The 26,836-nt window shown below is 41.5% G+C and overlaps 1 protein-coding gene across 1 annotated transcript in view; it reads left to right on the plus strand.

The window, feature by feature from the left end:
- Positions 1–26,836, plus strand: part of PRUNE2 (prune homolog 2 with BCH domain) — a 244,680-nt gene that overhangs the window by 71,186 nt on the left and 146,658 nt on the right. Inside the window, exons 5-6 of the mRNA XM_053656368.1 lie at positions 2,961–3,113; positions 7,370–7,464. Of these exons, the coding sequence (XP_053512343.1) occupies positions 2,961–3,113; positions 7,370–7,464 (248 nt within the window). The remainder of the gene's footprint in view (positions 1–2,960; positions 3,114–7,369; positions 7,465–26,836) is intronic.

Raw genomic sequence — 26,836 nt, forward strand, 5'->3', positions numbered from 1 at the left:
AAGAAATATTTGTCTTAATCTCAGGTAATTCTTCTCTTATAGCTTACTTTGTCTGATACTAGTGTTTTATATCCATCTTATATCTTTTTTAATATATTTTTATTGATTATGCTGTTACAGTTGTTCTATTCCCCCCTTCATTCCCCTCCACCCTATCCCCTGTCCCCACCATTACCCCCCTTTAATTTATGACCATGTGTCTCAAGTCCTTTAGATTCTATATTTCCCATGCTATTCTTGCCCCCCTTCTATTTTCTATCTACTGTCTATGCTACTTATTTTCTATATCTTCTCCCCTCTTCTCCTCCTCCCACTCCCCTGTTGCTAACCCTCCTTGAGATCTTCATTTCTATGTTTCCACTCCTGATCTAGCTGTCCTCTTAGTTTGCTTTTGTTTTAGGTGTGGTTCTTAATAACTGTGAGTTTGTTGTCCTTTCACTGTTTATGTTTTTTTAACTTCTTTTTCTTAGATAAGTCCCTTTAACATTTCATATAATAAGGGAACATTTCATATAATAAGGGAATAACATTTCATATAATAAGGTGGTGATGAACTCCTTGAATTTGATCTTATCTGAGAAGCACTTTATCTGTCCTTCCATTCTAAATGAAAGTTTTGCTGGATAGAGCAATCTTGGTTGTAGGTCTTTGGATTTCATGACTTGGAATACCTCTTTCCAGCCCCTTCTTGCCTGGAAGGTCTCTTTTGAGAAATCCGCTGACAGTCTGATGGGGACTCCTTTGTAAGTGACTGTCCCCTTATCTCTTGCTGCTTCTAGTATTCTCTCCTTCATTTGAATCTTGGCTAATGTAATTATGATGTGCCTTGGTATGTTTCTTCCTGGGTCCAACTTCTTTGGTACTCTCTGAGCTTCCTGGATTTCCTGGAAGTCTGTTTCCTTTGCCAGATTGGGAAAATTCTCCTTTATTATTTGTTCAAATAAGTTTTCCACTTGTGGCTGTTCCTTTCCCCCTTCTGGTACCCCTATAATTCGGATGTTGGAGCGTTTAAAGATGTCCTGGAGGTTCCTAAGACTCTCCTAATTTTTTTTGAATTCTTGCTTCTTGACTCTCTTCTGTTTGGCCATTATTTGCTTTCTTCTGGTCCACTCCATTGATTTGAGTCCCAGTTTCCTTTTCATCGCTATTGGTTTCTGTGCAATTCCATTCATTTCAATTAGTTTCGCCTTCATATGTCTGTCTAATTTGTGGCTATAATCAACCAGTTCTGTGAGGATCCTGATGACCAGTGTTTTAAACTGTGCATCTGAGAGTTTTGCTATTTCTTCACTGCTTAGATTTATAGGCTCTGGGGCTTTGAGATGTTCTTGAGCCATTTTTGGTCTGTTTGCTCCCATTAAGTCTGAGGAGGGGAACCTTGGACTTTCAGGTCACTGGGTTGTGACGCTGTACGTGAAGGTGGGGTCAGAGCGGGAAATGGCGGCCCCCTCTGCGGTTTCTCGCAGCTGGGTAACGAGCAGAACCTTTGGTTGTTCACGGGGGCAGGGCCACTTAGGTCACTGGATTATGACGCTGTATCTGGAGGCGGGGTCAGAGCGGGGAAATGGCGGTGCCCTCCATTGCCCCTTGCCACTGGGGCTGCTGGCTCTCGTCCAATTGCCCACTCCCTCGCTTGTCTATCCGTGTGTGAATGCACGACCACAGTCAACCCGCAGCCCTGCTCCCTCGCTGTTTCCCTGCGATTGCTTGCTGAGTTAGTGGCCCACCAGGTCCAATCCTGCGCCTGGATTTCGTGTGCCTGAGTCCGCCTGACCGAGTTTTCCTGTGCTACCCCGCTCTGCCAGCTGCTGCTTTCGCCCCTCTTACCGGTCAGGCTGAAGAATTTTTTGTTATCAGACTTCCGAAAAGTTCAATTTTCTGTGTTCTGGCTGTGTTTTCTGTTGCTAATATTTTGTTGTCTCTAAACTTGGTTGTGTGAGGAAGCACGGCGTCTCCACCTATGCCGCCATCTTGGCGGAAGTCTCCATCTTATATCTTTATATCTTTTTACTTTCAACCTTTAAATATTATTATATTTAATGTATGTGCTTTGTAAATAGTATATTATAGTTTCTAAAATTCAGTTTGATAATTTTTGTCTTTTTTAAAATACATTTTATTCATTGTGCTATTACAGTTGTCCCATTTAACCCCCTTCACCCCTCCCACCCACATTGCCCCCTTTTAGTTCATTTTTATAAGTTCTTGGCTTCTACATTTCCCATACTATTCTTACCATCCTTCTGTTTATTTTCTACTTACCATCTATGATACTTATTCTCTGTGCCTTTCCCCCCTATCTCCCCCTCCCACTCTCCTGCTGATAACCCTCCATGTGATCTTCATTTCTGTGTTCTGTTCCTGTTCTAGTTGTTTGCTTAGTTTGTTTTTATTTTTGTTTTAGGCATGGTTTTTAATTATTGAGTTTGCTATCATTTTACTGTTCAAGTTTTTTATCTTCTTTTTCTTAGATAAGTTTCTTTAACATTTCACATAATAAGGGCTTGGTGATGATGAACTCCTTTAACTTGACCTTATCTGAGAAGCACTTTATATGCCCTTCCATTCTAAATGGAAGTTTACCATTCTAAATGGAAGTTTACCATTAACTTCCATTCTGAAATCATTTAAAACCAACGTTTATCATTTTTGTGTGTTTGCGTGGGGTGGAGGGAAACTATACATTTTGTTCCTCTGTGCATAAAGTCCGTGTTGTAGAGTATGCTATGGTCAGTTAAATTGTAGAAATTAATGAGTTGTGGAGAATAACGAGGCAGGGCAGGTGGTATTGAAGGGTTTTCTAAAAACTACCTCTTGAAGGCTACGTTGTGGAGACCCGTGATCCAGGCAAGAAACTGGAGGAGGAAGCATGGATCGAGGGGCCAGAAAACACTGCTTGCCCTGGTCCCCATGCTAGCTTGGCAGGAAATTTTAAGGCTCTTTTTATTCATGCCTTTTAGGTAGCATCCTTTTCAAGTACATGACCATGGAATCTGAGAAGATCTCAGGGAAGCAGGAAGAAATTCTTTCTATCCTGGAAGAAAGATTTCCAAGCTTACCTCCCAGAGAGGACATTATCAACGTACTGAAGAAGAGCCAATTCAGTGCTCAGGGTGAGTGATGGTCCCCCGGCTCTGCTGCAGCTCCTGAGTCAGGCTGGTTTGTGGTGTGGAATGTTGCCAGGCCTCAGGGGGTGAATTGAATTTTGCCTTCACTTTGCTTCCTGTTGTTCACCCTTGTGGAAGATTCCCAGGCATGTGATGTTGGCTCACCTGGAAGCAGGCAGCCTGTACTGCAGCCTCCTCTCCTTGGAGGCCTCCGCGTCTGGACACGTGGTTAATTCACACGTCTAGTGCATACCCAGTTGCATCATGACATGAAATCTCTGTACCGAGAGGGTTCTACTTTGAGAATGTGTCAGGAGCAATGTCAAGCACAATGGAATTTTGTAACTCAATTAATTTTAGAAAAAAAATTTAAAAAAAGACAGTCAAGTAGATAAAATTATTCTCCAAGTCTAGGCTTTATCAACACTGTGAATTTCCTGGATCATTTGTTTTATAATAATACTAACAAATAGCTCCAGCCCTTGGAGGGCCTAGCACACACAAGATTCTGATGGTATAACTCTGTATGGACCACCTCACTGAGTCCACACGACAACTCTGTCCGGTGCTGTTATTTCCCCCGGTTTCCAGGTGAGAACACTGAAGCACAGGGCAGTGTCTTTGCCTCCATCCTCACACACACACACAGCTGGCAGGTGGCCAGGCCAGGATTTAAACCCAGACAACCTATCTCTGTTAGGGAAGATAAGGTGCACTTCTTCCCCCCTTCCACTGGAATCTCCCAGGGGCAGAGCCTGAGGCAAAGCAGTCTCTTTGAGAGCTGACCCCAGAAGACACTGAAAGGGGATGGAGTGCTTTATCAACCTGGCTCCCTGGGCCATCAGGTCTTCATCCAACTAGGGAACTCTGGGGAAGGGAGGAAAATTGTACCCCAGTGTTATCCCACACAAGGGGCACACTGGTATATTGGAACTTGTTCATCTGTGCTCCAGGAGCTGATTGTTAATCTTTCAGCAATTTTGTGAGTTGGTTGATCTTAGGTTGGCAACAAGGGATTATTCACTGTAGATGTATTGATACCAGAGAACCTGACAAATACTACAAATCCGTTTTTGTTGCTGGTTGTTTAACATTTATTAGTATACTGCTAGAACAATGATGGTTCCTCAGTCCCAGGGGCCAATTCCCCCCAGTAGCCTCTGGTGGCCAGAGAAAGCCCCCAGGAGAGGAGAAGCAGGTGCTGGTGGCTAACCATCATGCTGGAACTCACCACATGGCAAGTGTGCGCGGGGCACTGGGCATCTGCCACACCTGCTACGGACGCACAGGTGTGGGTGTGTGGGCATGCACAGCTGCATGATGGTGTGCACTTTGTCACTCATCTTTAGAACCAGGCCAAACTTTTAATGTCACAGTGTATTATAAGTTATTTTATACTGTAACATGATTACAGCCTTCAATCTTCAAGTCAAAGAAAAATATTTAGTACCTTTCTGCCTCCCCAGACTGCTGTGATTGACTGTGCTCTCAATGGGGAGGAGGACAAGTGGTCAACTTGAATGTCTTAACATGCATCCGGGAAGGGTATATGTGCCATGCTGGGCTTTATTATGGGTCTTCTTCTCAAGAGGGTAGGTCTGACCCAACATGATAACCTAGAGTGAGGTTATTAAATGCAAAGCCAGACCATCTCATGTTTTTTGACCATTGACTTTATTGAAGCACATTGGTCAGCTGACTAAAACTAGGCAGTTCTGGGTAATTTCGCTGTCTGGATTATTCCTCCCATCATTTAAGTAATTCAGTAGTTCCTGTATCAGAGCCTATGATAAGGATAAACAACTTAATTATGACAGTTTTATGGGTCACATTTATAAAGTGCATTTTTTTTTATTTTTTAAATTTTTTTTTATTGATTATGCCAGTACAGTTGTTCTATTCCCCCCCACCCTACCCCCCCGTCCCCACCATTACCCCCCCCTTTAGTTTATGACCATGTGTCTCAAGTTCTTTAGATTCTATATTTCCCATACTATTCTTGCCCCCCCATCTATTTTCTATCTACTGTCTATGCTACTTATTTTCTGTACCTTCTCCCCCCTTCTCCTCCTCCCACTCCCCTGTTGCTAACCCTCCTTGAGATCTTCATTTCTATGTTTCCACTCCTGATCTAGCTGTCCTCTTAGTTTGCTTTTGTTTTAGGTGTGGTTCTTAATAACTGTGAGTTTGCTGTCCTTTCACTGTTCATCTTTTTTATCTTCTTTTTCTTAGATAAGTCCCTTTAACATTTCATATAATAATGGCTTGGTGATGATGAACTCCTTGTATTTGATCTTATCTGAGAAACACTCTATCTGTCCTTCCATTCTAAATGAAAGTTTTGCTGGATAGAGCAATCCTGATTGTAGGTCTTTAGATTTCATGACTTGGAATACCTCTTTCCAGCCCCTTCTTGCCTGTAAGGTGTCTTTTGAGAAATCCGCTGACAGTCTGGTGGGAACTCCTTTGTAGGTGACTGTCCCCTTAGCTCTTGCTGCTTCTAGGATTCTCTCCTTCATTTTAATCTTGGCTAATGTAATTATGATGTGCCTTGGTGTATTTCTTCTTGGGTCCAACTTCTTTGGTACTCTCTGAGCTTCCTGGATTTCCTGGAAGTCTATTTCCTTTGCCAGATTGGGGAAATTCTCCTTTATTATTTGTTCAAATAAGTTTTCCACTTGTGGCTGTTCCTTTCCCCCTTCTGGTACCCCTATAATTCGGATGTTGGAGCGTTTAAAGATGTCCTGGAGGTTCCTAAGACTCTCCTAATTTTTTTTGAATTCTTGCTTCTTGACTCTTTTCTGTTTGGCCATTATTTGCTTTCTTCTGGTCCACTCCATTGATTTGAGTCCCAGTTTCCTTTCCATCGCTATTGGTTTCCTGTGCAATTCCATTAATTTCAATTAGTTTCGCCTTCATATATCTGTCTAATTTGTGGCTATAATCAACCAGTTCTGTGAGGATCCTGATGACCAGTGTTTTAAACTGTGCATCTGAGAGTTTTGCTATTTCTTCATTGCTTAGATTTATAGGTTCTGGGGCTTTGAGATGTTCTTGAGCCATTTTTGGTCTGTTCGAGACCGTTAAGTCTGAGGAGGGGAGCCTTGGACTCCCAGGTCGCTGGGTTGTGACACTGTCTGTGGGGGCGTGGTCAGAGCGGGGAAATGGTGGCCCTCTCTGCTGCTGCTCGCAGTGGGACCCACTGGGTCGCCCACTCCCTCGCTTGTCTATCCGCGCGCGAATGCGCTGCAGTCAACCCGCAGCCCTGCTCCTTCATTGTTTCCCCGAGGTCGCTGGGTCTCTCACTAGGTCCAATCCTGCGCCTGGATTTTGCACGCCTGAGTCCGTCTGACCGAGTTTTCCTGTGCTACCCCGCTCCACCAGCTGCTGGTTTTTCCCCTTACCGGTCAGGTTGAAGAATTTGTTGTTAACAGACTTCCGAAAATTTCAATTTTCTGTGTTCTGGCTGTGTTTTCTGCTGCTAATATGCAGTTGTCTCTAAACTTGGTTGTGTGAGAAGGCACGGTGTCTCCACCTATTGCCTCCATCTTGGCAGAAGTCCCCTATATATAAAGTGCATTTTTTAGTAAAATTATGCTAGAAAACCTAGGGGCTCACCTAAAGGCAGCCTGAAAGCAAATTTTGGCCTTGTTAGGTACCATTTGGCTAGGTTCTGTGGGTATGACTGTTTTCAATTGCCCACCTGCCCCCTCGTCTGCCCTGGGCCTCCAGAGGCTGACTCCTGAGTATGTAATCTTCTGGGCTCCCTGCAGATTATTGTCTTCTGGTTGGGGTTCATCAGTGGGAAAAGTCAGCAACAGGTGGGGCATGGGGGTTGAGGGAAGAAGGAGGAGGCTATCGTGTTCCTTCCCCTCTCCCTTCCTCATTTGGTGCTAAGTCTCTGGCAGCCTCTCGTGGCAGGTCCACGTGTCTGTTTCCTTGTGCCTTGCTAGCTTCTGACAGATGCTCACCATCTTTAATTCCCTCTCTCAGCCCTGCCCACATTGAAGTGTCCTGCCATTAAAGAATCTTTTTTCGGATTATGAAGGGTGAATTTTACCTGTTGGGATCCTAACTAATACACACACTGTCACTAATGTGATTTTTGCCTTCCTATGTATGTATTTATTATGGGTAAAAGCAATATTAGTGGGGAAAATATTGAAATTAACAGGGTAAACTCTTTAAATAATCATTCCTTGATATTACTAAAAGGAAAAGTTCCCCGAGTATAACATACTGTTTTTCCCTTTCACCCACAGGTCTATGTATTGAGCAGATAATGCTGAAGGATCTCAAGGAGCTGTCAGATGGAGAGATAAAAGTGGCCATCAGCACCGTGAACATGGCGCTTGAGGTAGGGGCGGGAGTGCTTTCTCGGTGATGATGTATTTCACACAATCGTGGTGAGCAGCCAAAGTGTGGTGCTCTCTACCACATATCAGTGTTAGCCTTTGCCTTGGATGCTTCTTTGTGATACGTTTGATTAGAAATGCAGGTTATTATTCTGGGTAAAACCGCTATGCAAAGTCAGTGGAAACTGCCAAAGCTGGGCTTCCAAGATGAGTGCTGTTTGATTCATCTCTGTGAAACAATACCCAAAACACAGTCACGTGTATGTGTGTGTGTGACCTGTTTGATACTAATGATTAGGTATGTGATTAGATTCACTTCTGTGTTTTTTTTCTGTGTACCACCCTCAATTGTTTGTAGAACCTTTCTAAGGAAATAAGTTGTCTGTGGCCTCTGCAAGCTGATTGGGTGCATGTCGTTTTGGTAGTCAGTGGTGACCACTCCAGTGCTACTAAGAGCCTCCTTCCAATCCTTCCAGTGAACGACTCAGAGCGAATGTCCCTCTCGTCTTTGTGTAAATTATTTGTTGTCTATTTGGGGGTTTTCAATGACTTGTATATTAATCTTAATTAACTTTACTAATGGGAATTATATTTTACAGAGGCACATTTGTGCTGAACAGAACCGTGTATTTCTTCACTGTTATATTGCCTTGATCAAGCTGTCCATCTTTGATGGAGGCACTGAGTCACATTAACGGTGATAAAAACAGCAGTACAGAAACTCGTCTTTCAGTGTTTAGAATTGTATGTTGCTATACTTTCACTTTTTTTCTCGTGGTGCTGCTGACGACGTCAACATGACATTTCTAGGGAATAGCATGCACAGGGGTGCTTGCACCTGAGAAAACCCAAGAGCAGACCAGGAGGTCTGTTTTTGTGATTTCCTTGTAAAATTTGTTCCCAGTTGATGGACATTGTAATTCAGCTCCTAGATCCTTAGGAGTACCCGGAGGCAGACTGTTGTCATCAAAGATGATCAGCCTTGGTGGTTACATAGTGTCTCATAGTTTACAGAACACATTCTCATTTTATGCAGAAACCCGGCTATTTCTGTGGACTTTCACATTGATAAATGCTTTGCATAATTAGATATTGATGTAACTCAATACAAGAAGTACATGCAATTTGGGATGTAGTAACTAGATAATCACCTTCAATTAGAAATCTGTTTTGTGTCTAAAAGTCCAAGGCAAATGTGGATCTTGCAAGGGCCAGTAGCTCTGAGAATCATTTCTCCTGGTCCAGGCCTTAGGGTTTTCTTCCTCTTTCCTCCTCCCTTGTCTCCCTTCATTTAATGGCATCTGATTAGGTTCTAAATGCCTTGTTTGGAATTTCACTCTAAATTAACACAGAACATGTTGTAATTGCTTAGGGAACTGTCTATAGTTAACAAAGTACGAAGGCTATTATTATTATAGACTTACTGTAGCTTTACTGTACCTTCATTTACATTGCAGGGCTATACAAATGGCTTTGCCAGATATGTTAAACTGTGTTTATCAAGCTGAACAAATGATGAAATGATCATCTTAATCTTGACAGTAATTTACATAGAGGCTCAGTAATTAATCAGGTGGTTAAGTACGTCTTTGGAAGTGCTGTGTGATCTTCTGGGAAGAAAGAGAGGACATTTGTACACATAAAGAAGGGTACACAGATTAAACTCCAATCAGCTGAATGGGAATGTTTCATTGTGCATCGTGGGGATATTAAAAATGACAAATGACAAATAACTGAGAAATGGCAAAGGAGCTCAGTAACATTGTATATCTTCTTTGGGAAAGAAAATGCACCTTATTTATTCACTCTGTCAGCTGGAAAAATCCAGGCAGAGTTTGATTTTCTCAGCAGATTACCTGGTATACAGTGCATTGTTGCAGTTCCTGCTCATACTCGCTTACGTGTCAGAACTCCTCCCCCGTCCCTGTGGCCCTCGCTTTTAAATGTAGTGACAGAATCCACACCAGCTTATTTCATGTGTTTTGGAACAGCTGTCTAACTGAGCTTTAATTCTAGCCATGTCCTCAAAGAAATCACCTTAGTTCCTATGACCCCGTAAATCTCACCTGTGCTCCACAGTGTGGTCAAGATCTAGCTACTTCGTGATACGGCTCTTATAAGTTCTCCATTTTTTATAACCACCCTCTGAATTTAGTCTAAATGATCAACTTAGGATTTCTACCATACTATATGTTCCCTTAATTTTGAACTTGTCTCGTATATTTAATTACATACACACAATATTTTAAGTTAATTGGTGGTAATGATCTTTGACTTCTATCTCCCTTTACTCTCCTGGCCCACTCCTATGCACATAGTAGGTACTTGGTAAATATGAATACTTAGAATGTATTGGTATCTAAAATTTGTCCCTTTGATATTTGCTTTTTATTTCCTTTTGAATTGAAATAAACAGCTAGAAAAGTGAAGCCACCCAGCTGGGCATCCAAGGCAGTGTACTTCATTCCTTACTAATTAGTCCTTTCTGAGATAACTATGGCTGAAGGCACAATAAATAAAATATGGCCCACATGGGCTGACAAACAATGAAAAAACATGGCCCACGTGTTTGTAGATAGTACTGCTCATCCAGCTGTACAACAATGGACGTGGCGGCTTTGCAGCTACTTAGCTGTTGTCACTGGAAGCTCCAGTCAACTGGAGGCCCTGTGGCATATCAGGGAAGGGAGAAAGAAGGTTCCTCACGTAGTTGGCAGTCCTTTGCAATGCTGCAATTCCACACTGTGTGTGTCATGGCCTTTGTTTGCCTGGTGACCCAATAAATTTTCTTGGGTGAAATATTGAGAAAATTAGAAGAATGTGTGCCCTTGCAACATGTGCAGCACGTTCTTCATATTGAATCACTGGTTTGGGAGATAGAAATCACTGCCTCTGACGGACAGGTTAGCTCCTGCCCTCTAAGTTACTGGGAGAAAGCTACTAAACCTCGTCCGTATCTTTCCTTTTTACTGTAGCATATATCACAAATGATAGCTGTGATCTAACCAAGGTTATAGATGTTATTGAAAGATCTACCATAGAAAGCAAATAATTGTAATACTGAGTTGCAATGTGTTGCTCAATACATGAGGTCAGAATGAATGTGACTTTGAGGACCAATGAATAAAAGATGGCCTTAACAGAACATGACCAGAGAGGTAGCTTTTCTTAGAAAGAGGACTTGGAAGCTCAGACCGTGGAAAAGACACCACGGTCCCATTTCACATGGCCTCTGGGTCATTCTGAGTCTGAGCATAGCCCATACCCTGTGGGCACACACTCCATGTATCGGAATCCACTTTGCTGATTATCATTGTGCCTGGTCCTCTGTGCCTTGTTCATTGCTCACCAATTTATTAGAAGAAAAACACAGGTGGTTCTGATTCATCTCAACCCTTCATTTTAGTGATGGAACCAGTAAAGAGAAGTAAAAGTTGCTGGAAAAAACCCAAAATCCATATTAAAAACTAAAAAGTATGAAAAGTAAGAATAATAAAGCCTAATTAGAACAAAAAGAAAGAAGAAAATTTATGGGTATTACACCCTGTGCTTAACAGGAACAAACTTTGCTTTTATTCTTTTGCCAGAAAAAGGGCGATTCTACATCCTGTTTCCTCCCCATAAAGCCGTATGTAAAGATTTCAGGGGAAGAGCAAAGTCTTTCCATTCTAGTAAGGTACCACTGAAGGCGCTCATGGCAGTACCGTGTTAATGGTCCCCTCGCAAACACCAAACGTTAGTATACCTCCTTTAGGCTTCTCCTGAAGGGCTTGTAGCATTAGCATCTTTCCTCAGGAAGAACAGTAACCAGGCAATGACCTGACTACTATTTATTTTGCTCAATTCCGTTAGGGTTTTAAACCTGCATACATACTGCCTCCGTTTGCTCAGGCTGCCACAACAAAGCACCACAGACTGGGTGACTTAAACAACAGAAATTTATTGTCTCACAGTCCTGGAGGCTAGAAGTTTAAGATCTGGTGTTGGCAGGATTGGTTCCTCTGAGAGCTCTGAAAATGAATCTGCCTCTCCCCTAGATTCTGGTTCTTTGCTGGAAATCTTTGATGCTCCTTAGCTCATAGGAGCATCATCTTATACGTCATCTGCTTTTATCTGCACATCCTCCCCATGCATGTCTGTGTCCAAATTTCCCCTTTTAATATGGACACCAGTCATAACTGGATTAGGGCCCATCCCTAATGACCTCATCTTAACTGTTATATCCACATGGACCCTGTTTCCAAACGAGGTCATATTCTGAGGTGCTGGAAGCTAGGACTTCAATATCTATAATGCACAAAATTGGGAGGATGCAATTCAATCCATAATATACTATTGATGGAAGTAATCATTTTCCAGACAAACTAAAAGCATAAAACTTGTCATCAGACTCTCTGAACCGGTTGCCTGCTAAACATATTTTATCTGTTGCCTCCATGTGTTTTTACTTCCATGGGTTTTTACTTCCAGCCAGTTCCTTTAAATGTGGAACAGTGGGGATTTTCAAGTCTGGAAATGTTCTGTCCTTTTGTTTGGAGCTACAGTCTGAGCAAATGGTTCCTGCCTGCTTTCTCCCTGGGGCTGGGCTGTGCTCTCAGCGGACCTCCTCGGAGCTCCTCATGACCAGACACTCTGCTATTTGAAACCTGGAACAGGGCACATGAGGTGCATTCTGGTGAAGTGACTCAGACTGCTAACTCCTTCTGCCCTGTGGAGATGACCAGCCACGCTGCACCCTGGAACACTGAAGAGGGAAAAATACCAACATTTTCCCTCCGCCTTCAGAGCACAACCAGAATGATGTCCTGAGGTCACTGTTCCATTCCTCCCCAGCAGCAGGGAACATTTACTCAGGCCACAGCGAAGCATTATGAGACCATTATAACCTGTGATTTAAGAGTGAGCAAACTAGTCTGAAATCTGCTTTACTAATTTTAACTACCAAATTTGATTTCTTGTTGTTTGAGCTTAGAGTTTTTAGAGTTCAGGATTAAAGTACCTCTAGAGCATTTACCTACACTATTTTGTCATAGGACAAAATATTACTATGCAGTAATATTTTGGGGGAGCATACATTATTGTTGATTAGCATATTCTTCAAAATACCAAATCTTTACACTGAAGGTGATTTTTTTAGCCAACTGGCCAACCAATGGAAATACATGCAACCCGTCTTTCAGGTTCTTGATCATAAGTGCTTCCATTTCCTTTTTTGGTCCAGGTCTGCCAACTTTCCTTGCTAAGAAGTTAACATTTGATGATGAGGGTTAACTGTGTACCAGACAGTAGAGTAAGGACTTGTAAGCATTATCTCATTTAGTCCAGCAGCCCCATAAGGAAGAGGTACTACGATTCCCCCTGCATTAGTTAAGATAGCTCTAGCTGCTGCAACAGATAAATCTCAAATCTCAGAGACTCAACAGAGAAGTTATTCATATTTTCTCATGTAGCAATATAATTTCGTATTCCTGGTTGGTTGGCCAGGGATGATGCAGAGACCATCTTTGACCCAGGGCTCCCAGGCTTGCTTAGGAACATCTCTATCCAGTCTGCCAAGAAGAAGAAGAGCTTGGAGGACCAATGGTGGGAAGTTTTTATGTATCCAGTATGGACATGGTATCCGTCAATTCTGTTCATATTTCATTGACTCAGGTACACGGTCACATCTAACTTTTCTGCTAGCCATACTTCTCTATAAACAGCCATTTATTTCCCTAAATGGTTAAAAATACAGGGCCCAGCACAAATAATACCCCTTTTAATTTCAAAATCTTTTATTACAAAATCATAGGTATGTAGTTCTGTAACATAACAATATCACACTCAAGCACACCATATGACCTTTTAGGTGAGATGTTCGAATTCAAACTATAAATCATTACACCCATAGGATTACCCTATCAACCACACTCAAGCAGGCTTGTCTTCTGCCAGACCCTACACCTCAGTACAGCTTCTCTAGCTCTCATTTTGCAGCAGGCATGAGACAAATGTTGGTCCAGAGTTTAGAGATCATTATGCACTGTATATTCTTGGGCATAGGGTGATGACCTGGTCCTCTCTCCTTCTCCTCTGAAACACTGATAGAAATGCATTTCCATGGAGGAGGGGAAAAGGGGAAGTTTAGAAAATGCACAGCCTGCCCCAGGCATAAATTCTCCTCGGGGCTCAGGAATTCCTACTGACTTTTCTGGGCAACTGTGCAGAGGAAATGAGAGAAGGAGATCAGATGTGATGACGACATGGCCTCATCTGGAGGCTGTGGGGACTTTAAGTGATGCAGCCTCAAAAATGGCTGATCAGCTTCGTGCAGAAAGGAGCTGTGGGAGGAGCTGCCTGTCATTCTAGGAAGCTCAAATGTGGTTGATTGGTAGTAAATGAACAGGGTAGAGTCAGTGTTCTGTTTTATGGTATGTTACTTGCTGTATCTCTGGTAGAGAATGACTTTATGCAATTCAGATTTACATGCAAACATGGATGTGCATTATTCATTACATTCCACACCCCCACCATGCTTGTGTGTCTGCTTTTGTACCAAAGGCAAGAAATAAAACAGCTACAATATCCTGACCTGAGATTTTGGGGAACCTGATGTGTTGGGTCCAGTTTGCTTCCTCCTCACTGTCTTCTACTTCTCAAAATAAAACGTTCCAGTTATGTACTGGTGTGTAGCAAGCTATGCACAGAACCTGCAGTAGGGGTGTCTAGCTCATTTTCACCAGGAGCTACATCTGCCTTGAGGTTCCGAATGTAATTTCAGAACCTCAGGCTGAATTCAACGGGCTGAATGTAATTGTAGGGCCGTATAAATGTAACGACTCCTTAACACTTAAGCAGGAGCTCGAGCTGCTGCTGGGTAGAAACAAGGTGCCGGGCCAGATAAAACAAGGTGGAGGGCTGGATTCAGCCCACAGGCCTTGTGTTTGCCACCTGTGACCTAGAGGCTTAAGCCAAGATATTAACTCTTGTCATCCTGTAGGTTTATTGGGTTCAGCTGGGCAGTTCTTGCTCCAAGTTCCTTACACAGTTGCAGGAAGTGGTGGCCAACTGTGAGTTCAGTTGGGATTGCCCCCTGGCTGGGTTGCACAGAGCATAACACTTCAGTCCTGAGAGAGAGGCACACAGCTAACTTTGTAAGAGACTCAGGTGGAAGTCGCACTTCTTGTGACCTCACTTCAAATGTCTCAGAATGTCACTTCCATCATAGTCTGTTATTCACACAAGTCTTCAAAATCAGCCCAGAGCAATGATGAGAAGGATCGGTGGTGTGCTAAGAGATGCTTAAGGATGGGCTCTCTGGGGAAAATGTGTATGTATACATACATAGACACGTTTCTGATGCAAAGGATGTATAGCTCACAATTTACAAATGACATCGTCTTTATTGTACAATCACATATCAACTGACTCTCACAGAATGAAACAATTTGGGGGCAACTTTTGTGTTGCATGGATGAATGAGTCTAGTTTTAATAATCGTATAGTTGATATTTTTGTTTTCCATACCAGAAAGTGAAACAAAGACTTTTTTCCCAAAACTTCACCTATTTGTCAACAACATGAAATGCTGGAAGAACATGTCCTCAGGAGTTTTGGGGTCAGGTGTTGGTGCAATTCATAGTGTGATGGCTAGAAACGCAATCCACTTCAAATCTGGGCTGCATAATTAACTTTTCCCCTATTACTGTGGTAAGTCTAGACAAGGCAAATTTTCTTGATAAAGAGATAGACAGACTCTGTGGTCTGTCTAAATATTTTAGATTCTGTGGTCCAAGAGGCAAAACTGAGTATTTTATGTAGGAATTTAAGTAACAGCCCTTCGAAGTGTTTAGCTCACAGCTCTATGGAAACAGGCAGTGGGGTGAAGTTCGCCTATGGGCGGCTGTTTGCGAACATCTGCTCTAAACAACCAGTGAAGTGATAAAGTGAGCTTTCATGGGTAGTGTTTGCCACTATAGCATAAATACTGTAACCATGGCCAGTTTCAAGGTACCAGCCAGTGTGATATCTCAAAGCAGGGTTGGAATTGCTGATAACATTGTATCGTATAATTGAAATTTGCTAAAAAAATAGATCTTAAGCATTCTCTCTCTCACACACACAAAGGGCAAAAAGGTCATCATCATGTTGTATACTTTAAATATACTGCAATTTTACTTGTCAAAAAAAAGTCTCTTCAGATTGAGAAAAGATGTGCAGAAGCATTCCAATATATACGATTTCTACCGGAGAAACACAATAGAGGTAAATATCCTCAAGAGCACAGATAATAATAAATGTTGTAAAATAATTAGGGAATGATGAGTTTTAAAAATTGATGATTTTTGTTTTTAATATAATTAATGTGAAATTTGTGATTTAGTTTTTAGAATAGCTGTGTTTCATTTGTGAAGGAGAGGTTTGCAAATTTCCTGAGAATTTTGGTTGTCTCTCACCAAACTGTGTGAGTCACCTCCAGCACGCTGCTGGGTTTTTGACCTCAGCTCCTGGTGTGAGGAGGAGCAGGTGCGTGCAGGGAGGGAGGGGCTGACAGTGGTCATCCCTGGAGATTTTTGGCCAAAGAAAGGTATTGCTTCTGGTATCCAAGGCTATGTCATTAATTCCCAGACTCTCTTCTATAAGTCAAGGAAAAGCAGAACCTTAGTTTATGATTTATCATGTACTTATCTGGTTTCAAGCAGTTTGGTCAATGGTATACTTCTGGCAGTTAATATTATCTTGGCTTAGATTAAAAGTAGGTACGGCCACCCTGCAGCTAGAGACAACAGGTCCTTTATACAGAACTGAACAATATCGAATAACTAGCCTTTACAGTCTTCGTTATTTGGACACAAAGCATCACTATCACCCCTTCCTCCACTCATCAGCCACCTCACAGGGTGGGGACACAGGATCTTGTCCTGGAAGCCCTGTCTCCCCCACTCTCTGCTCTTTGCTATTCAGCAGGACACACACACACAGCTTGCTCTCTCCAGGAATGTGTCCTGAATGATCCCTTCCCTCCTGAGCTGTAACCGTCATGGGCTGTACTAACGGGCTCTGATAACATCTCTGGGCCACATCATGGAGTGGCCATTGTCACTTAATGCCCCCTGTCTTTCCTTTCCTTGGCAGGTTAGAACAGCTTCTCCCCTTTCCACCTGTCCATCTGCTCCCTGTCGGCAACCCTGCTCCATTTTTTCACTGCCACCTCTGCTTGGGCAATGCCACACTTCCTTCTAGGAACTTTAAATATGTATTTGCTGTTAAAAAGCCAATAAAAAGTCTCTCCGTGTGTCATCAAAATGGCTAAGGCTCTCCCCTTAGATGGCATATTTCTGGCACCTGTGTCACCTTATATCGGGACCTCTCCTTCAAGTCCAAAACCACGTTTGGGGAAATGAGCATATTGTCAAAACGCATTTTGAATAAATCCACGTATCCTTGCACTTATAAAAATTAAAATCTTGCATTTGTAGACTTTCAAAAGTAGTAAGAAGGCAATTCTGTTTTATTGAAATTTAGTAGGAGGAGGAACTTGACCATGCCCTTGAGAAGGAAATCAAGTTTCAATGCCCACCTTTCTGGGAGATGATGAGCTCCATGATATCGGTGTAATTCACTACCTCTCCTGTTAGAGCCCTTTAATAAATGTTGGCATTTGGGAAGCTACTACGTAGGCTCATCTCATTTTTATCATTCCCTTAAGATGACAAAAAACCCCAGAAACCAGCCTATTAAGTTAATTTTTTCTCAACTTCAGCACTGCTAAAGGAATTAAAAAATAGCATTTCACAAAATATATCTGTGGCAATTTGAACCTTCTTCATAGTTCACCATCTAATTCTCTTCTGCGTCTTTCTCTGTGAGAAGGGAAACCCTCAGGACACAGTGATATGCGAAGATGGCTGCTCTTCCACTCTGTAAACACTTTTTTAAGTGTACAGTAATGTCATTTTGATGGCTTAATTTCTGGAAGGATTTGGCTAATTACATTTTTAGGAATGTGCTCAGACCATTTCTAGCTGCCTGGTGTTTCTTTTAATAGCAGCTGTTGCTTACCTTTTCTCTCACTTATTCTCTCTCTCTCTCCTGCTTTCAAAGTAAACATGCTAATTTGGAGACCTGACCTTGGTTTAAATTAGTTTGTCTGTAACGCTCCTGTGAATTACGTGCAATATTTTAATAGTTAATGACTACATTGTATCAACTTGTCAGAGAAAAGCAGGCTGGGAAACGAAAGGAAAGTTGTCCCCTTTACTTGTGATAGAAGAAACCTCTACAAAAGAAAAAAAGTGCAGTGTGATTGTGTTCACGTCCCTTCCCTGTTGCTGTCGGTAAACGCCAAACTGGTTCCCTAAGTAACAAGGACTCCTTTTTAGTACCCACTGAAAGGAAATCATGAATTTATACCAAATAGCCCGTGGCAATTCAGAGAAGTAAGAAGACTTTCTAGAGCAGACATCTTTTTTGTTGTTCCTTAATCAACAGTGATTGCCAACTAAGGTCCACTGCTGAGTCTGGTGGAGAGCAGCGGTTGTTGCAGGTCGGTGGTGTCGCCTAGTGGTGGAAAAAGGAAAAGGGTGAAGATGCTAGACTGGAATTTGGGAATTGTGGGGTTTTTTTATTCCTTCAACAGAATACTTTAATGCTCATTGTACTTGCAGCATGGTGCTAGAGTCAGTACCCTGCATAATTCAAAGAGTAAATATGATCGTAGCCAATGTTCATTGAGTGTTTACTATGTACCATACATTTTATTTTATTTTCTTAGTGACCCTCCATGACTACTACCCATTGAAATGGGTCTATTATTATTTCTATCTTACAAACAAACTGTAAAAGACTCTTCCAAAAAAGGTAGATCATGGCATTAAGTGTTTGTGGCTCTGTTTTGTCTTCTAACATTTAGAGTAGTGCTTTCTTTTTCCATGATACCGTATGAAACCCAGTTTTCAGTTTTTTCACAGGTGCCCATGCCAAGCACACCTGTGGGAGACTCTCCAGTATTCTGGTCTTTTAAGGTGCTTTCTTTTCATAACAAACCAAATAGTTACCTTCTACCTACCTGCCCAAACAGTGGGGCTCCCAACCTACTACAATCATTAACATCACCAGCTCAGCTTACAGCCCATCAGATTGGCCGATGTGTTCTTGGTGCACCCAGACTGAAGAGGAGAACTTGAATGCACGCACTCAGTGGATCTATGTTTAATCTACCCACTCATATAGTCACTGCTCATCAAATATTTATGGAGTAGCTACAATGTACCAACATATGGGTTCTATACTGCAGTACGATGGATTGATCCCTCTGTAAGCTTAGGAATGATGGTAATTCTAATGGGCTTTAAAAAACCACAGAAATGGGGATCACGTGGAGGGTTAGCAACAGGGGAGTGGGAGGAGAAGAGTGGGGAAAAGTACAGAGAATAAGGAGCATAGATGGTGGGGAGAAAATAGACAGGAGGAGGGCAAGAGTAGTGTGGGAAATGTAGAAACTGAATAACTTATGACACATGGACATGAACTAAAGGGGGGAATGTAAGGGGAGGGGTGTGCAGGGTAGAGGAGAATGAAGGGGAGAAATGGGACAACTGTAATGGCATAATCAATAAAATATATTTTTTTAAAAAGCCCACTCTAGAAACTAGGGTTTGTTGACTTGGTAGCTGTGGAGTAGGGCCTGAGAATTTATGTCTGTTAAGTTCCCTGAGATAATGTTGCTGCTCTTTCAGAGACCACTCTTGGAGCGCCACTGGTTTAGAGCTATTCAATTCAGGTCCCAAATTTAGGTTATGTTTTACACAGATACTGAGAAGGGAACCGGCATTCATTAAATACCCACTGTGCTCCCAGTACTATGGCAGGTACTTTATGTTAGTTATCTTCCAAAATCCTGACACTTTCCTTATGACATAGGTAGTTATTATATGTCATATAATAAACTCAGAGCCTCAGAGAGGGACAATAAACTACCTCAGACCGCAGAGAAGGCATTCTGTGGTCAAAAGCCAGGAGTATCTGGTTTCCACATCCTTATTTTTTCCCCATTGTTCTGCAAGGTCTGTCTGAAAAAAGTGCAACCATTGCTAATATAGTAAGAACCGTTTGCTTGACATCAATGTAACCTGGCAGCCAAGGAGAGTGGACTGGAATGCATATGTGTGAACAATGATGACTTTGCTGTACTAATCATGGGGGCCAGTAGACACAGTTGAGTAAGCGTGTGTTCTGTGTGGCTGTCACATTAAAATGACTCAGCAAGTAGAGTACCAAATCTGCATCAAATTTTGTGTTAAGCTTGAACATTTCTCTGAGGAAACCATTCAGATGATTTAGAAGACCACAGCTATCGGCAACTGCTGATTGGCAGCTTCATCAGAACAACACACCCACTCAGGCATCCTGTCTCTTGCAGAGTTTTTGGCAAAAGATCAAATCACCCAGGTGGCTAAGCCCCTCTATAGCCCAGATTTAGTGCCCAGTGACTTCTGGCTCTTCCCTAAGCTAAAATCACCTTTGAAAGGGAAGAGATTTTGGACCATCAATGAGATTCAGGAAAATACAATGGGGCGGCTAATGGCAATTGGGAGAACTGTGTGAGGTCCCACAATGCCTACTTTGAGGCACTGAGGGGAACTGAGGTGTCATTGTCCTACGTACAATCCTTGTATCTTCTTCAATTAATGTCTCTGGTTTTTTATATTTATGTGGCTGGATACTTTCTGGACAGACCTCCTATGTTGGGTCCAGAAGAATAAGCTAATTGTTACCGTTGATGATTACCCAGCCTGTATTTTTCTGGAACTGCCTTACTGAATAAGCTAGCTGTGGACATAGTTTGGGAGTTCTGGTGTGAGTTTCTCATCTCTGGAGGAGAAAGCCTGTGTTTTAGTTAGCTATTGCTGTATAACCACACCAAAACTTAATGAACAACTTCAAATGAACAACTTAGTATTTTTTAAGATTCTGCTGGTCTTGCCTGAGTCACTAATCTGCAGTCAGCTGATGGCTCTGCTGGGTCCGGTTGATCTGGAGTGGCCTCACTCACATGGATGAGTTGGAATGGATGGCTGCTGGCTGGCCCTCTTTCTCCATGTAGTCTTTCATCCCAGCCTTCTTCCCTTGAGGGCAGAAGCCTTCCAAATTGGAGGAAGCAAGAACTTTGAGGGCTCTCAAGCCTCACAAGATCATACCACATTCCATTAGGCAAACAAGTTGTAGTGCCACCCAGACAAAGAGTGAGGAAAGAGACCACCTCCAGATGGAAGTGAGAATATTTTGAGACTATTTTTTAAAAGATTTTATTTATTTATTTTTAGAGAGAGGGAAGGGGAAGGAGAAAGAGAGGGAGAGAAGCATCAGTGCATGGTTGCCTCTCATGCACACCCACTGAGGACCTGGTCTGCACCCCAGGCATGTTTCCTGACTGGGAATCAAGCCAAAAGACCTTTGGTTCACAGGCTGGCACTCAATCCACTGAGCCACACCAGCCAGCACAATTTGTGGCTATTTAAAATCCAGCAGCACCTCTAAACAAGACTGTCTCTTTGTTACGTAGTTTCTTATATATTTGTAATGTTTTTATGGTTTTAATCATCTTGGATTTTATTCACATAAAGACCATCCTATTAAATATTCTTCAACCCATTAGAAGCGTCACATATCCACTGAGCACTGGGAGTGGACAGTAATGAAGTCAAGTTGTTCTTTTTGACTGATCCAACTGATAATCTTGCTTCCTGGGATAGGACCAGGCCTCCAGGGTTTTAATATTTTCCTTGCAGGCTTATAGGTCCCTAGAAACACAGAAGGATTTTGTGAACTATTTTTTAAATGTTTATAAAGATTTACTTTGAACTTGAAAGAATTCACATTAATAGGACATTAGAGAATGTAAAAGGATAGCTGGGTGAGTGGGTTGGAAATGTTCATTCTGTAGTTCTGAAAAGGGTGGGCAGCCACGGCTTTGGTGTGAGCACAGGACAGATGTGCCACAGTTTGCAGAACCTACAGACACATCATTTGGTCCTGATTCTGGAAAAGGTGCTAAGAAGTTAGTTGAACTCCTTGATGAGTCTGAATGTACTTCATAGGGAACTCTTTATCTCACAAGATGAAACTTATGGCTAACAACTAGTCTTCCTACAGAATCAGAACACAATACCAACAGCATCTGAAGGAGAAATTTAATAAATACTGCTGCTTAAATGGTCACAAGAGGCCCCTTTGTAGTGGCTGGTTGACAATGGCTGGAACAAACTAAATAAATAAAATAGTTCTTTCGATGAAACAGTCAAGGTGACTACTGCACCTTCTCTTTCAAGGTAGCTATTAATTTGGTGACTAAATGGCAAAATTCTATCTTAAATCAATGTGATCCTTTCTTGTTTTGGGAGATGGTGGAGGTAACCTCATTAGTTTGTTCTTTCTCACAGAGCTGCCATATGATTTAAACCATCTGCTTTCATTACACATTTCTTTTCCTCTGGGACTAAGCAACTTAGTGGCAAAAAGTAATGTTCTTACACTTCTGTACAGAAATGACAATGAACTGAATATATGGTTTTACACAGTAGACATGCACTTGTAAAGTGCAATGTGTAAAATTTATACAAAAATATTAATTAAAAAAGAAATGTTCATTCACAACTCTTAAGGAAGAGGAAAGTGGGAAAGTTCATATTTGTGTATGATATAACATAATTTGAAAAATATAATATTTGTACATCTCAAGGTAGTATATATTTGCTTTTTAATTTTTATAGTTCCTCTTTTTAATTTTAATTTTATTCTTTATTCAATTTATTGTAGTGACATTAATAACAATTATATAGGTTGCAGGTGTATAATTCTATCGTCATTTGAATTTTGTACTCTGTGTTCACCACCTCAAGTCAAGTGTCTTTCCATCATCATTTATCCCCGTCTTATTCTCTCCTACCTCTTTCTACCCCTTTTCCCTCTGGTAATCACCATCCTATTGTTTGTCTATGAGACAAGGTAATGTATTTTTTTATAAGATAGTATCAGCACTGCCAGGAAAAGACAGGCCATTCAATGAGAATAATTTGAGGAAGGTCTAATAAGGTGAGCCATTTTATCAGGTGAAGTCCTAGTGGACAATAGTACTGCAAGGCGGAGAGGGCTATCCCAGGAGTTACCACCCTAAACCTGAAAGGAAAGGAAGGGAGACGTTTCTAGAACTTGGACGGAGAAAGTTGAAGATAGAAGGCCACCCAGAGAGGAGCTTTGGGCCAAGGAGTGGCCAAGTTCAAGGTGACCCCCCCCAAAAAATGGGGAAATAAATCATCTGTCCTTACTCTCCTTCCTTCCCAGCACCTGGTAGGGCTTCCCCACTGGCTGAAACCAAAGGTAACCAGAGGCTAGAAGAGGCTGTCAATGCTGGTGATGAAGCCATTGCGCTGTGGCAGAGAGCAGAGAGCAGGCAGTGGAGAGTGGCTCTGCAGGGACAGGAGGGAGACAACCTGCAGAGGGATGTTAAATGAGAGGTTCCACAGAAGCACCCTCCCAAAGCGATATGTGAGAGCACAGTACAGAATTTTCCAAAGAAGCAGATGAGTTCTGGTTATACTGCTTTTAAGGTTCTCACCATTTAGAGTAAAAGGATAAAAATTGGCAATAGAAAAGAAGAGACTTTTTGAGAAATGTGCTCTTAATCTGTGTGATTAAGAGCAAGGGAGCATCCATCCCTCACACTGAGCTGAGCAATGGGTCTGAAAGTCCCACTCAGAGGGACTTCTGTGCCCCTTCTGGTTTGGGGACACAGTGTACTTGTTTCTCTCCTGCCTAGAAACTCTAAAGAAATGTGTTGACTGACTGTGTAGACAGTGGGAGCACAGAGCACGTGGCTGCATGGAGTAGCCTTCACCCCAAGAAAATTGTCGAGAGTAGTGGATGCAGGAAGGAACATTTATGCTAAACCGGATCTGGCCATGTGCAAGGCAGAGCCAGTGTGTGTTTTTCATAGATCCTGCCAAGGGGACTGACTTGCAATGAAAACAAAGCAGGTCTCAGCTGAGAGAAGCTGGAGGCAGAGCCAGCTTCCTTGGGGCTGGGGAAGTGAGGAATTGGAATGGATTTCAACTGTCCAGGAGCACAAGGAAGATAACAGACGGAAGGTCCAGCAGATCCACGCAGAACCCATGAAAGTAGCCCACCTTTGGAGAGCAGAGGGCTCTAATAGAATTTGGGTACTTCAGAAAGTAGCAGTAAAGGCACAGCTTTACCATGACTTCATCTTAGTTCCCTATGCTCAGACCCCACAGGGGTCAAGAACTAGAATCAGCAAGATGAATGAGGAGCAGAAGGGCAGCTGGGCAAAGAACGAAGAGAAGATCACACTTCTGTCTCCACTGCCAATGGGCCTTGCTAGGGGAGGATAGAATCTTAATTCTATAACAGAATACAATTTTGACACCTAATTGAGACTACAACTTGTGAATGAAAATGCCTGAGAAGCTTTGTTACCCAAAGGTATCCAGAAAAATCCTGGAGTTTGCCTGGGTTTGTACATAGGATCAAGGCAAGAATTAGCTCCAGCATATGATCCCACAATTGCATTTTTTGAGTCCTGCCTGCCTGTTCTGTATATACCTATATCTGTATATATATCTACAGAGAAATGAGTTACTATTTCCTCTTAAAAAAGGACGGTGGTCCCTTTCCCCATTCCATAGATTCCTCCCTGCCCTGTGTTTGTTTCTTTGGGAATATCCTTTCTTCTTAAAAACCTTCTTGACGTGAACTACAGGAGAGCCCGTTGGAGGTTAGGGGGAGCAAGCAGAGGGAGGGAGCGAACACTGTGTTGTTGCCTGTGTTTCTGTCTCCTAAGGACACCCGGTGCCTACAGCATTCTGCTTTTGCGAACCTGAAACAAGGTGGGCTGAAACTGAGCCACACTGGACAGGGAAGTGTCAGTGGCAGTGTGAATATTAAAAGCTAATTGGTCCTGGCCCAAGTTTTGTGGCATGTTTTAAGCACCTTATATAAAGGAACAACAACAACAAAAGCTTTCTTCTTTGAAAAAGCAAGAATACACTATTAGAACTTTCCAATTACATATATACATATATATCAACAAATTTAAAGTACATGAAGCTTTCTTTATTGTATTTAATTAAGCTTTATTTACAAAATTGAACTTTTGATATTCACCCATTGTTTGACATCAGATTTTTATCTTTGCAAACTTGCTTCCATTTTATATTTATGTATGTGTCAGGCACCAAGATGGTACATGAATTTGTTTTTGTTGCTAGAGAAGCAAGTAAACATGTTAACATTTAATCTCCCAGTAATGGAATCAGAAACAAAAAAATCTCAGCAACTTGCAATGCTGTTCGGAGATATTTTTCCGCTGCCTGTTGTGAGAAGTTAGGGTATGTGAAATAAATGATGTATGGAGCTGTAGGAATGCAACTTTTCCAAACTACCTTATGTCTAAGGAACATTAAACATAGGGTTCTCGTTTAGCAAATAAATAACCATTCATTTCAATGGCTGCATAGTCTGGACTTTCGTGCATATTTTTGCAAAGATAAGGAGAGGCCATTAGGGATTTAATATAAAATAAATCGCCAAGGGGTCTTCTTGTAGTCCTAGTCTTTCTGCCACATGGTGTGTTACTAATGTGCATAAATGGGCTTAAATGAATTTGTTATCTGGATTACATTTGCAGTATGTATATATTTATATATTATTTTTTAATTGTGTTTAAAAATAAAACATTAAATACATCGTTTTGGAGAGATGAAAACGTAGAATACGTAAATCAATCAGCTTCAATTAGTATTAAAAATGTCAGTATATTAGATTTGCCTGTGGGTGTATTTACCCCACAGAGTTGAATATATTTTAGTTTTGTCATCTGTGAGGTAGTCATATGGTTAATTTGTCACCTTAGAAGAACAGAGTTACAGTCCCAGCTCGATTAATGACATAATGCGTATGCGCCATGGAAAGTCCACGGCCTGATTACTTTATTGATGCCCTAGGTCAGATTCTGAACGTCTGAATCTCGACGCAGTGCTGATGGCTCTGACCAGCTAAGGAGCTTTGCTGTTTGATGCTCTTCTCAAGTTGCTCTTACCGTGTGTACAGGGCAGAAAGTAACAGGAAATGTGCTGGGTCACGTGGAATGATTTGATAATACTCATTATGGCATCCACAAGGTAGTTACTGTAAAAGGTTACCTTGAGACTTTCTTTTTTGTTTGATTTTTTTACCATAAGTGGAAATAGTGGTTTTTAAAATGATAGATGGAAATTAATAAATTATGATCTGGTAAAATTTTAAAGATAGATACAGTCTTTAGATTAGATCTGAATGATTCCAAATGGTTTTGGTAGTGTTTTAAAATATAGTTAATCATCTCACAGGAATAGCTTTGATGTTTGCCTCATAGAAATAGTTCTTATTAAAGACATTTAAAAAAATTAGTTACTCAATGATGCCAATTCAGTTACTTTCTATTACTTTTCATTAATAACCAGCTAAGTGATGTTGAATTGTTGCGTACATGCTAAATTTTTAATACCTATTTTATCTTTCAAACATAGACTGCAGCCTAAATATATTCTAATTTTCTTCTCTTCTAATCAATTTATATTTGAAGCTCCCATTTTCAAAGAGAGTAAAAACCTTCTAAATTAAATGCAGCTAGTATTTCCCTTTTAAGCAGTGTTAATGCAATAGTATCATATGTAGAAATATCACTCAGGTAAAATATTTATTAACTATTAGACCTCGGTTAATAGCTTCTGCTCCTATTTGCTTCTGAACACAAATGAAATCACTGTTTTATAATCTAATGCAAGGGGAAAAGCTGTTGGTGAGTATATGTGTGTGTAACCTTTGCATTTGACTAGTAAGGAAAATACTGCTTATTTTGACTTCTCTGAATTTGACCGATTTATCATTTGCAGATTGTTATTCTTGCTTTTATCACTGCTTTACTGAAGATATTTATGGGGCCTGGGCTTTAACAGCAGGAGGTATTTTTTGAAAAATGTTAAGGGTAGAATATATCTTGTAACTTATTTATATGTTACTTGGTGTTTGTTTCCACTCTTTGATAATGTATGCACACAATCCAACAATTATGAGCAATTGTGAATAGATGAAAGTCATCCTGGATGTTTTATCAATCCAAGTAGACACACAGAGGTGCTGAGGCTCACCGCAGGTGTGAGTTCCCTGTCCGATGTCCTCCCTTCCCAGGGCTCTGTATGGAGCAAAATGTGTTTAATCACACAGATATTAGCAATGCATTGCCAAAACACACAGCAGCACTTTGGGGGTGCAACTGAAGGTAAAAAAGAGGAATTAGAAAACTAATATGGGTGTTTTAAATTCAAAATAATGTCCATA

The sequence above is a fragment of the Artibeus jamaicensis genome, unplaced genomic scaffold, assembly GCF_021234435.1.
Source record: "Artibeus jamaicensis isolate MK-2021 breed Jamaican fruit bat unplaced genomic scaffold, CSHL_Jam_final scaffold_1964, whole genome shotgun sequence".
In the NCBI taxonomy this organism is placed as follows: domain Eukaryota; kingdom Metazoa; phylum Chordata; class Mammalia; order Chiroptera; family Phyllostomidae; genus Artibeus; species Artibeus jamaicensis.